This window comes from Synchytrium microbalum (genome assembly GCF_006535985.1).
Source record: "Synchytrium microbalum strain JEL517 chromosome Unknown SmJEL517_scf0019, whole genome shotgun sequence".
Lineage (NCBI taxonomy): Eukaryota > Fungi > Chytridiomycota > Chytridiomycetes > Synchytriales > Synchytriaceae > Synchytrium > Synchytrium microbalum.
This window is the reverse complement of record NW_022158368.1, coordinates 283,703-296,467: the sequence shown is the minus strand read 5'-3', so window position 1 is coordinate 296,467 and position 12,765 is coordinate 283,703. Positions and strand designations below refer to the sequence as shown.

Genomic DNA, 12,765 nt, shown 5'->3' with positions numbered 1-12,765 from the left:
ACTACCCAACTTTGCCTCCTTTACGAATGACCAGCTTGCCGAAATCGTGAGATACCATATAATAACAGACGGCGCTCATTACAGCACCACATTCACCGGAGTACAGCCAGTTCAAACCCTGTTTGGAAACTCGTCGACTAATGCATACGTGTTTTTCAACACGACAACGTATTTCGGATGGCAGGTTATTACGCAGGTGAATAATCAGTGTAATGTGACGCTGAGTGATGTTACGACCAGTGTGGGGCCTATTCATGCTGTAAGTTTCAAAAGCAAGGACCTTCTGGGATGACTTGAAGAATTACTAAATTTGGCATCTGGATTTCTTTTTCGTCAGGTCGATTGTGTCTTACAACCAGCAGGAGGATGGTCACTCTTCCAAACCATCGCATCAAGAGTAACTAATACCAGTGCGCCTGAGCCATCACCGAAGTTATCACACCCGACTACTTTTGTGCTGCCGTTAATAAGTAGCCAGTCACGGAATCATGTACCATCATTGATACTTATTGTCACCTTGTTTTTTGTTGCTTGTGCCGGCATGAGCATACTCTGAAAAGGGACTAGACCTATAATACAATTCCTCATTGATTGTAAATAGTTTGAGAGTTTTACGCATTCGGTGCGTAAAACTAGAGCGTATCTGCAACACATACACCACCACACTCTCTTTAAATATAACCATACTCATTGCAACGTGTCTAAATGTGTGTATTTTGTATTGTTAACATCTATAATAGCTATAAAAATGGTCTCACTTGGGATGAAACACGACTTGTACAGGTTTGGTCCTTTGTGCTAATGCAGCCGAATTCCTCCATGATAGAGGTGGGATTTCACCGAGTACTTCAACTCGATATGTGGATAAAAGGTGAACGATGATTGATTTAGCTGCCAGGACCGAGAACTATCCAGAAGTGAGTTTCAATGTGAGTATGATGCAACGAAAAACCTGACATGCTCGAGTGGCTGAACAGTTACAACACTCACGTTACGACCAGGACACATATGCCTCCCAGCACTAAACGGCAAGAAACTAAACGCCTCACGTTTCTGCTCTTCTCGTTCAGGAGCAAAACGGTCTGGATCAAACTTTTCGGGCTTGTCCCATAAACGTTCATCCCAAGTTCTCAGGACGTGTGGCAGCCTACAAAAGAGAAGACCAATATCAACCTACCATATCTCCAGCGATTTCGTTTTCTCATGTCTCACCCAACAAACGACCCTTTCGGAACAACATACTCTTTCACCACCCCATCATCATCCGTCGTCTTGACATTCAAATCAATCATAGCCTTCCGCATAGATCCAATGGGATGCGCGCACATCCTGAGTGTTTCTTGAACACATCGATCGAGATGTGGGAGATTCTCGTCCAAGTCCTTGATGTTTAAATCGTTAACGGATGCCAGCATCCCGATTTCTTCCAATACACGATCGTAATGATGTTGATGTGATGAGAGGAAGAGCAGGACTTGGGAGAAGAGGATGGAGGGATTTCCGGATGTGCCGAATATTAAATCCATTGTGTAGTCTGCCAGCTAGGTTTGTGTAATTTTGTGACGTTATAGCGTTGAATACGGAGGTGATGGTACAGTAGTATTGCGTACTTTGAGAGGATTGAGTTCCTCAACCATTACGTTTTCGTAATGCCATTCAATTATGTAGTCTAAATAGGACACCAAAAATTGGTCCTCGATGAAAGAAAAAAGTCGGAAAACTGCACCACTTGTCTTACCGACATAATTCATCTGCCTCTCCTGCCCTCGTATCTCTTCCAGAGTCCGACCAAGACATTCAGTAGTAACAGGTATCAACAGACTGGTAAGCAGAGCCTTTTGTTTAGCCACTGTTTCCCAATCCGATGTTGAAAACCAGGCTGGAAGTAAAATGGTTTTCATAATCGCCCTAAAGAGAAAACGTCAACACCCAGCAAATAAAATGCACTACGAAATTCCTGTGCATACCTCTTCTTGAGTGCCTCATGCTTCCAATACTCATCCATAAACTGCGATTCCAGCACATCTTTAGACACAAACGCCGACACAAAACTCAACAAGGAAATCTTGGCCATATCAGGAAACAAGTCCAGTGTGTTTGAAGAAGATGATCCCAGCCTCTCAGCAAAGAAATGAGCAAACTGCTTGGTATGCTGTGGTATGAAATAGTCCATTTTGGGATTCAGTTTCATTAAGATGACATGACGGTTCAGTTTGGGGACTTTTTTTGTGGAGGTTTTTGCAAATCCAAAACTCTAGATACTTTATGTGAGTGCAGTGGCAAAAAAATGAATAAGTAAGCAAGGTGAACCTGATTGGCTTCAGTGGCATTCAGCGTAGCTTCATCAGATCCATAATACGCTTTTACGGCATCTGTGGAAGCAATTAAAACGATTCGTCGTCCAGCCAAGTTTATACCTGGCGAAATTTTCACAACATGTAAGTCCCGATGTAGATGCACATCTGTAATCTAAAAGATTCATCACACCAAATATGTTTCCTAGTCGTTTCCTAGTCCTCCTCAAGAAACCTATGACCAGCACGATGGTGGATGAGTTCAATCTTATATACAAGGTATAGAATCGAACCCTTTTTTACCAGCTGGATCACTTCCATACTCCAACATGACACCAATAAACGGCAATCCATAACAAAATGGCAATGATTTGTCGTTTGGTCTTTTCGTCCACATGTTGCCAAGCAGTGCGAATAATGTGACTGCGACGATGGTTGACACAGTAACGTTCCGTAGTAAGGATGGGCTCATACGTAGCAAAGACATGATTAAAGGTTTAAGCCTTGGTTTGCGTCCTATGGGATTGACAGTGCTCAAGCTAATTTGAGAAATTGAAAGTCAGCGATTAGCGACTAGAGTAGAGGACGTTGGATGCAAGTTAAAATCCAGTGAGGATGTTCACGAATTGCAAATACCTTTAGAACTATTGGTCGCTCTGCACCTCTAGCGGTTGAAACATATAAAACGTGATAATGTTACTATTTTACGGGATTACGCGAATTGATCTTGAAGCAGGCGACAAACTACGTGTTTTAGAAGCTACGTACAATGCAATAATAGCAGACCTTCACGTACTCCTTAACCCTTTACAAACCGTCACGACTACTATTGGCCACTATTTGTGCTTTCAGCTGTCGAATATATCCTCCAGACATTTCTGGAGTTCTTTAGACCACAAAAACGTACCACCAGACATCGTATATACTGCTAATGTATCTTCTATGGTGGGTCGAATGGCAGTATTGTAAACATTTAGACATGTCTTGGTATTTGGTGTTTGGACTCGTGCCTTGGCGATATGTTCTGCCAATTCACGAGACATTCGACATTCATGGAAGCCGCGATATTATCCAAGTCTCGGATATTTATGACAGTTCACGTCCTGCAATTTGTCCAGTTTAGTGGCCAATTCTTCCATAGTGGGCTCATCATCGGATGGTAGTGGTACGTTTTACTAGATTTGGGCAATACTCGACCAATACCCCACGCTCAGGATTTTCCTTTGCGACACAGATGATCGATATACAGTGTTTTGGCTTGGTTGTCGTATCGAGCTAGTAGGCGACTGTTTGTGGTATGTCGCCTGGCAAGGCCAAGTGTTCGAGGTGAGGGATTGCGATTGTGACTGGCGGACCAAATATTATTTCTGACTGTATAAATATGATACAGAGTGTGGCGGCATGGCGTTCAATTAGTGTTGCTACTAGGGCGAAGGTGAGATCCAAGGGCATATCATCTCTAATCGAGCGAGAAGGATTCAAGTTTACATTGAGCTACTGAAGAGGCCAAGGATTTCAATACCGGATTGATTTGAGACAAGTCTCCGTCAATATCTATCTTCTTTTGGTTTACATACGTACTGCGACAAGTCCCAACCATCGGCAGACTTGTTCAATCCAGGCTCATCGGCAAGCAAAGCAAACGATTTGAGGCTTTCAATACTAGAGCGTCGTAAAGCCAAAAGCTCTGGCTGCGGACCTATTATTGAGTAGATGTGCTGCTACTCGTTTGTAGAATGAACAATGTCGAACTGCGGCATCAAGCAATAAAACTGTCAAAGCACTGCTGAGATGCAAATGTTTCGTGTAGTTCTTATCTAATAGTGTCCCAGCTTCGGTCTTGATTAGGCCCTCTTGCAACAAACCTATGTCCAAAATTCGAGACAACCCTCAAATGGTGTAGGAAGAGATCTACTTATATGTACATGTCAAAGAAAATATACAATAAAATGAGAAAATATATAATAAAATGCAATTCTAGGCTCTCTTCCTCTTCCCATCCGTCACCACATCTTCCATATAGTGCTCCTCCTCAGACTCCTCATCAGAGACATCCCCAGCAATAGGTTTTGGCCAATCTGGATACTCATTCACACCTTGCACGTTCGATTCATCTCTATATTCATGCAAATCCTCGCCATCGTCCTCATCGTCCTGGTCCACCCCATTCGATTCCTCATCGTCATCCTCATATTTAGCTGTTGGTGCAGCCATGACCTGTTTGGGCTGATATTGAGCCACGATTCTAGATACAGATGCGAGATTGGATTGCAAATCTTGTTCGGTGTTTGACTCTAACACCAGTATGCATTCTGGTTTGTAAGAGTCAAATGCCTCGTCGTGGATCACATTCATGATTTCTGAGGTTATGTTTTCTTCGATCTTGTGTTTGGGATATTTTCTAGAGAATACAGAAACTTGTCAATGAGGTGGGGACCCAGAGTATAAAGTATGTAGTGCGTCAATTTTTTTTTTGCAAACATGACAATCATAGTTCATCGACCCCAAACCAAACGATCGCAATCTTTACCTTGCATGCAGACGGTCATAAAGCACCGAAGTTTGAGCTCTCAATACTATAACGAGATCAAACCAGCGTTCGGGGAAGAAGTCACATCCATGATAGTCGATGATGATACCTCCTTCCCCCATTACAGGCTCTAGTCCATCAACGACTTGATCCTCATCCAGCAAGTATGACTGCCACCTTTCATCATATCCAGAATGCCAACTGTTTTCAGCTACTAGCTGCGATATATTCTTATGTGTAAAACTTGATGTTCCTGTTGATGCTGATGGCGGTGTCAATGCGGCTGCCAGCTGAGCAGAGAAGGTCGTTTTGCCTGTTCCTGGAGTCCCAGTGACGAGTATGTTAGGCAGAGTTCGTAATATTGTTGAGTTTGTCATTGCGATACTGTCAAAGCGTGGGTTGAGTTGGAAAAAAAAATTGTGATTTCAACCAGTGTCGTGAATGGGATATAAAGCAAGAACTGAAAGGAGTACGAAGAGATTCCAACAGGCGAATTACGCGTATTTCATGTTTCTATTATTGAGTAGAAGTGTTGCTAATCGCTCGTGGCACGATCAATTTCGAACTGCGGCAATAAGCAACGCAACCAAAGCGATGAAGCTCTGTTTAGGAGAATTTTTGTTTTTGTCGTTTACAAAGATTCTAGTGCTCGGGTTACACATTTGATCTCGGCCTAACTATGGACTACATCAACTACGTCCTCGTGAGTATCTACTTATCAATCTAAATGCACCGAAGATTACATATATTGGAAAGTACCCTACAATAAATCAAACCTCTATAAACTCGTCAGTCTTTACACTGGGTTCAGACTACTCATCATCTGGGACTATTTGTGCCTTCAGGGCACGAACATATCTGAGGGGATCTTCCTAAAAGACTGGTGACCATAAAAGATTCCCTCCTGACAGATTATATACAGCTAGTGTGTCTTTTAAGGTGGGTTCGTCTGTCGTTAGATAAATATTCAGGCATGTCTCTATACTCTTCTGCACTCGTATCCTGGAAATAGGTTCTGCTAATTCCACGAGACATGCGACGTTCGGGGATTTCGTCCTGGTCTACACAAATTCTTATCGCAATTGAGCTCCTGCAACTTTGACAGATTGGTAGCCAAAAGTTCAGTACAATGTTAATTCATCAAGAGGGGTCTATACAAGATTCGGGTACCACTCCACGAATACCTCCACCGTCAAAGATCACTCTCGGAGAGGCTACCACTAATATCAGACCTCTTAATTTGGTCGCCGTATCCAGACAGGAGGCTGATTATCTGTGGTTTGTTGGCTGGCAAAGTCAGCTCTTCGACGTTTGGCATTGGAATTATTAGTGGCGGATTGAATATAATTTCGGAATTTCGGAAAATACGTTAAGACTGCGGAGAGTCGTTGCGTGACGAGCAATGGCTGTGGTCACAACATAGGAGCGGTTCGTTACATTTTTGCCATTGTTTAGAGTTAGACATTCAAGTTTACATCTAGCCACTAGCGAGGCGAGAGACGACAACAATTCAGGGCAGCCGTTACTCTCTACCTTCTTCAGATGGATAAATTCCGACAGATCCCATGTCTTGGCGGAATGTTTCACATCGGCCTCCGTTGGATCGAAAGTGAAGGACTTGAGACTTTCAGTACTTAAAATTCATATTCCCAACAGCATCGAGTGATAGTCTGTAGTAAAACGGATATTCTCAAACGTTTCTACTTGTATATATCGGATTGCTTTCTGCGTTGAAGATGTTGCCTCCTGGATGCTAATGTGGAGCTTACAATAGGGATTGTTTGTGGCAGATGACCGAGCCACTTCATCATCCTTAGGCGCGTCAGTCCAGTCTCGGCAGCGTTTTTACTTCAGGCTTTCAAGGCCTCGAGCATGCCTCAGCATGCATTCAAAGTGGCGAGAGACGCTGTTTCTACGCATACTCCTAGAACGCTCTGTCAGATTGATGATGCGCTCTTCATCCAGGTCCACTCGATCGTACGTGCTATTACAAGAAGTGAGCTCTTGGCTGCGTCAAAACAGTAAGGCCAAATCTTCAACCTACCATCTACAAGGACGTCAACGTGGTCCATGCTTCCGGCAGTTTGTCCGATCATCTTTAGTATCTTCACGTGTTTCAATGCATCTTGGCCCACTCTTGCAGCATTGGACAAAATACATCCGAAACATGATGACAAAAGCGACGACGACTATCATCGTGACAACGAGGTGGCAATGTCCTGTAGAGTATTGGAAGAGCCTAATGCGAACAGATTCGTATAGGAATGAGCATAGAGATCCATGTGGAAAGGAAACCAGCAACATTCATTCCACTCTTTCGAAAGTAGGGCTGCTCGACCAAGGCTCATTGTGTCAATAGTGCCATCTTGTTGCAGATATTCGAGAATATTATCTATAATCTCATTCGGTAGCATCATTGGGCCTGCTTCTATAGTCAACATGGTTTCGCTTGATGAGATTTGAATGTGAGTTAATACCTGAGACAATGAGGATACAAGTAAATGAATACCATCAAATACAAAATAAAACGTTAAGATAATATCAATGACACGTGTACAGTATGTATGAACTTGATTCAAGTCTTATTGATTCAAACAATTCGAAATTGTGTGTCCCAATTCAGCCAACATTCAACTTAAGACGCTCCAGAGTTCAATAGGAAGACAACACTATAATCTTGATACTTACATAGAATATTCCAAATGGCAGCCCCACCACCAAAAGTCTTGCCTAGGTACCTCGTAGTGATGATTTTCGCGAGTCTGTTTGTTGGTACCTCGTCTGCACGCTAACGATGAGTCTTATACAGGCCAGGCAAGAGCACCATAGAAGTAATGAGGGCCATGTTTGACTATACTGCTCAAAGGTCAGGCGGCAACATCTGCGTATCTGGTAATCAGCCAACATTTGGTGGAGTTTGCTGAAACTTGTTTTGACTATAGAGAGGATGAGCTATCCTTTACTGAAGGCACCATAATCTAGTACGGTTTTCATTGGAATTGTTTGAAGCTTCGCTCATCCAAATCGTTTATTGGAGGAACAGTTTGAAGTCAACACGCCGCTCACGACCAAACACACTTATAGTATCGTGAACAAGAATGATCCTAACTGGTGGAGAGTGCGAATCGAGGAAAAAGAAGGAATGGTACCAGCCAATTATCTTGGAGAGAACGCCGCAACGGTGGACAATCCTCTGCATGGTATGTGTTTGGTAGCCAAAGACCTTATGACCCTGAATGTAGCGCTGATGATCTTCTCTTACTATTTACATAGAGGCGTCAAAACGAGGTTTAAATCCGCCATACCGAAATCCCCTTTCAAGTACCCGTAACTCACCATCATCTTTCATCCGACAGGCAACATACCATTTCTAAAAGAACTTCTATCAGCCGGTATCTCTGTAAACGGACTCGACAAGGCGGGCAACTCGCCATTACACTGGGCTTGTCGGGGTGGACACGCCGAGGCAGTCAAACTCCTGCTACAATATAAACCAGTGCTGAATGCACAAAACAAATTGGGAGATACACCACTTCATTGTGCTGCTTGGGGTATGTTATAGCCGAGTACTCATTCGACCATTTCGAATAATTGCCCGGGCTCAAAACTCTTAACTCGCGTAGCTGGATCTGAAGCAGTCATAACGATATTGCTATCACAACCAGAAATCAATGCAACGTTACGCAACAAAGATGACCAGCTGGCTTCGGACTTGGCCAAGTCGGACGGTGCTGGTGCATTATTAATTCAGTTTAGCAATAGTGTTGCGGCAGATGATGTTGACAACGACGACGATTGATTTGTATTTGTGTATAGAGTTGTAGTAGAAAAGGGCACGCGAGCGAGCTTATACGTGTGAAATTATAGTTGTAATAGGTTGAACCTGATGTGTTGTTTCTGGTTGTCAAAGTTGCCACTTTTTCACATTTACAAAAAAAGTTACCTTGCACGATACACATCAAAATCACATCTGGCAAATACAAAGTATGATCCCTCCACATCTCAGACTCATAAATAATCTAGTTCATTGTAGCAGCCAACGCCTCGCTCCATCTATACATCTAGCCCGACAATCTTTTTCAACCAGCTCACCACAACACTCAAAGCTAGGCCGTAAACTGCTAAAGTACTCTAACGACGTATCCATCCTCGTCACGCCACGAACACCAGATGTATCGTTCCCGACCTGTATCAACCAAGTAGTCGTCAAAGGACCACTCGGCATCAACACAACGCCCATCCATCCATTCGTAAACATTCTCATGCCAGACGCTCCACCAGGAGCCCCGAAACGCACACTAGCTGTATCCGTAACCGACCCATCAGATCGTAAACAGAAGGCCCAGTGGGGTACAGTGCGTTCTCTCATCGAGAATGCTATAGAGGGAGTCACAGAGGGGTACACTGTACCTATACGTATAGTAGGTGTTGGGTACCGTGCTGCTGTAGAAGGTGCTAATTTGGTACTGAGAGTCGGGTATGCGCATCCTGTGATATTGGAGATTCCACAGGGCGTTAGTACTAGTGTGCCTGCTCCACAGAGGATTATGTTGCAGGGGATTAATCTGGAGGAGATTACGCAGTTTGCTGCAAAGATCAGGAGGTGTAGGAAGCCGGAACCGTATAATCAGAAGGGTATCTTTGTTGGGGATGAGACTATTAAGAAGAAGGAGGGCAAACAGAGGTAGAACTGATGTATCCGGTTGATCTTTAAAGTGGATCTTAAGACGCGGTGATGGTATACATAGGAGTCTATTATTCCACAGTAGAAGATGGGAGGTCGCATACACGAACACTTATCATGGAGGCTCCATTTTTGTTGTTGACTGGCGCAGACGCGTATATCTCGTGACGTTACTATGCAAAAGAGCAACGCTCCGCTCGCACATAATATGATTTCATAACAGGGTTCCGTCTTAAGGGTATCTCGCCCATCATTGGCGTGATTGGTGCCTTGTTCTGTTATCACAACCCACGACAAACAAAAGAATCGCAAAGAGACAGACGCGTGCAACTATAAACAGCGTGTGGGTGTTTATTCTTTTATCAATTTCACGGCCAATTGACGACATTTTCCAAGAGGTATGCTCCCATTGAAGTGTTTGATTTGCAAAATGAAGTGCTTCGGAAGTCTAACATCCAACAATCGCAGCTTTTTAGAAAGCAAAAGAGTCGAACAGATTAATACTAGACGGTAAATGAGTACCGCACAAGCTAAACCGTCGTCGTCGCGACAACGACGCGACAAGGATGATACTACTAATCCCGACATCAACATTGGTAATCGATAAAGTGTTGGTGTTTGAAATTCTGTTGGGGAAGAATGTGGTCAACTGACGCGCATTTTTTTCCTTGATTTTGTATCATTATAGCATCTATTGGAAATTATCTATTCCAAAAGACTGTTGGTGAAGGTAACTTTGCTAAAGTCAAGTTAGCTAAACACAAACTCACTGGTGCTGAGGTAAATTTTTTGAAAATCACGTATATAGCGATGAATGGAAACGAACGCATTCCAAATGTCTCCTTCAAATCCTAATCTGTTTTACCATCGTCTTCCACCAACAGGTCGCAATCAAAATCATTGACAAGACAACCCTCGATGAGAAGAAACTCTCCAAACTATATCGTGAAGTCCGAATCATGAAAATGTTGCACCACCCAAACATTGTCAAACTATACGAAGTCATTGAAACTCGTCACACCGTGTTTCTCGTGATGGAGTATGCTTCTGGTGGAGAATTGTATGATTACTTGGTCGTGCATGGTAAAATGAAGGAAAAGGAAGCTAGGGCCAAGTTTAGACAGATTCTGAGTGCTGTTAGTTATTGTCACAAGAAGAGAGTTATTCATCGTGATTTGAAGGTACGTTGTGTTGATGACAATTTACTTGTAATATGTGCTTTGCTTGTTTGTCAGCAGCTCTAACATAAATTCGCTTGCAAATAGGCTGAAAACTTGCTTTTGGACGCTAATTTGGATATTAAGATTGCTGATTTCGGTTTCTCTAACTATTATGATCCTGATTCCAAACTTGATACTTTCTGTGGTTCACCACCGTACGTGTCTGTTTTATAGTCGTTTGTTTTCGCGCCTGGGAACTTGAGAATGAACCATTGTCAAAATCTAGATATGCTGCCCCAGAACTCTTCCAAGGTCGTCGATACACAGGACCAGAAGTCGATGTGTGGTCACTTGGTGTAATTCTATATGTCTTGACAACAGGATGTCTTCCATTCGATGGAAAGAATCTTCAAGAAATGCGAGAGTCTGTCTGTAGGGGAAAGTACCGTATTCCATTCTACCTTTCTGACAGTAAGTCGCCGTCGTGGGGCAAGAAGCATAGATGTTTTTGCTTTGGCTTTGGTGATGTGTTGAGCAAAGGGACACAATCTCACGTATCATGAATTCTGATTAGACTGTGAAAAACTCTTACGCAAGTTCTTGATTCGAGACCCATTCAAACGTGCTGGTCTAGAAATGCTGATTGACGACCCATGGATTAACGAATCCTTCCCAGACTCACCAATCGTTGGAGACGTATCTCAAAAGATTGAAGAGGACGAAAACATTATCCGATTGATTGAAATCAAGTACAAGGTCGACCGTGAAGCCGTCATCCACTCGCTTCGTGAAAATGTCTATGACGATATCGCAGCCATCTACTATCTGTTATACCACGAAAGAGCTACTCGTGATATGGTTGCTGCTGAAGTTGCAGCCATGTCGTCTCCAACTACGTTGATTCATGCTCCTGCACCAAAGGCAGGTGTCCCTGCTGGCAGTGACAAGTCTGATCTCAAGGCTATTGAAGAGGATTCTATTCTGCCACATGAGGAATTGCCAGCTGCTCGCGCACGCCCTTCACCAACATCCAACGCAAATGCTAAGCCAGCACCACGAAAACGTCGATTCACTGTCGGTGGTGAAGCAGATGTTGCTAAATTGGCTGATGAGGATGGTACACCGGAAGCTGTTGAAGCACTCAAGAAGCTGCAACAGACTGGATCCGCAGAGGGCAAACCAGCACCAGCAACCGCCAGTCCTACCACTCCAGCTGCCCCATCATCTCAACGACCTCTATCCAGCATTGGTGAATCCCGAGTCCACTCCGAATCAGCTCAACCCGGTGTCTCTACTCCACCATCAGGATCCGTCTCAGCAGGAGCAGGCACGCAAGCATCCTCATCCACATTACGGAATGGAGAAGCAGGAGGTCGTAAACGTGGTACCACCATTGTCGGTATCTTCACATCCATGCGTCGACCCTCTGAAGTCACAGCCGGATCATCCAACGACCAGCCAAACATTGCCAATGAAGACGAAGTCGAGGAATCCAGTGGCACAATGTCATCCGCCAAACCCGGTGACGAAAACAAACCACGATCGTTACGATTCACCTTCAACAGCAACACTACCTCGTCTCGTCCTCCAGATGAAATCGTTGCTGAAGTCGCTGAAGCCTGTACCAAACATGGATTTACCTCAAACCGAACTGGACGATTTACTGTTGAATGTGCGTCTCCATCTGCTGGTGGTGGTCGTGAAGGTCCAGTCAAATTCGAAGTCGAAATTTGTAAATTGCCTCGTCTCAAGAACCTACATGGGTTGCGATTCCGACGTATCTCTGGATCATCATCGGATTACAAAGACATTTGTGAAAAGATTCTGGCTAGTGTGCAATTGTAGAAATAACTTGGAATGGATAACTCAGCAATTAGGATTTCTTCGAACTATATTAGCTACAACTACAAAACATTAAACAAAAACACTATAACAACAACAAAACAAGTCAAGTTTGGTACATCTGGGTGTGATTGGCTCGTTAAACAACATGTAAAACCATTGGACTCTCTCTTTTCTGTAAAACATCATTTCTCAATTTGACAAGTACGCACTTATACTCTATTAAAATACAAATAACAAAATATCTCGAACTGA

At 43.5% G+C, this 12,765-nt stretch overlaps 4 protein-coding genes across 4 annotated transcripts; 3 read left to right on the top strand and 1 right to left on the bottom strand.

Annotated features, from left to right (window-relative positions):
* Positions 1-4,271: 4,271 nt before the first annotated feature.
* SmJEL517_g03572 (adenylate kinase) lies at positions 4,272-5,201 on the bottom strand (the record flags this gene model as incomplete). Its single annotated transcript, XM_031169500.1, has 2 exons — positions 4,272-4,695; positions 4,825-5,201. 2 exons carry the CDS (start codon positions 5,199-5,201, stop codon positions 4,272-4,274), a joined length of 801 nt encoding a protein of 266 aa, XP_031024567.1.
* A 2,325-nt stretch (positions 5,202-7,526) lies between these two features.
* SmJEL517_g03571 (uncharacterized protein) lies at positions 7,527-8,623 on the top strand (the record flags this gene model as incomplete). The annotated part of the gene is made up of 7 exons (XM_031169499.1): positions 7,527-7,558; positions 7,634-7,690; positions 7,767-7,805; positions 7,909-8,024; positions 8,098-8,112; positions 8,181-8,375; positions 8,448-8,623. 7 exons carry the CDS (start codon positions 7,527-7,529, stop codon positions 8,621-8,623), a joined length of 630 nt encoding a protein of 209 aa, XP_031024570.1.
* A 187-nt stretch (positions 8,624-8,810) lies between these two features.
* On the top strand, positions 8,811-9,512 carry SmJEL517_g03570 (uncharacterized protein; the record flags this gene model as incomplete). Its single annotated transcript, XM_031169498.1, has 1 exon — positions 8,811-9,512. One exon carries the CDS (start codon positions 8,811-8,813, stop codon positions 9,510-9,512), a length of 702 nt encoding a protein of 233 aa, XP_031024569.1.
* Positions 9,513-10,022: 510 nt separating this feature from the next.
* SmJEL517_g03569 (uncharacterized protein) lies at positions 10,023-12,513 on the top strand (the record flags this gene model as incomplete). Its single annotated transcript, XM_031169497.1, has 6 exons — positions 10,023-10,104; positions 10,197-10,288; positions 10,393-10,689; positions 10,774-10,883; positions 10,955-11,139; positions 11,243-12,513. The coding sequence occupies 6 exons, from the start codon at positions 10,023-10,025 to the stop codon at positions 12,511-12,513; spliced, it is 2,037 nt and encodes a 678-aa protein (XP_031024517.1).
* Between the last annotated feature and the right edge of the window lie 252 nt (positions 12,514-12,765).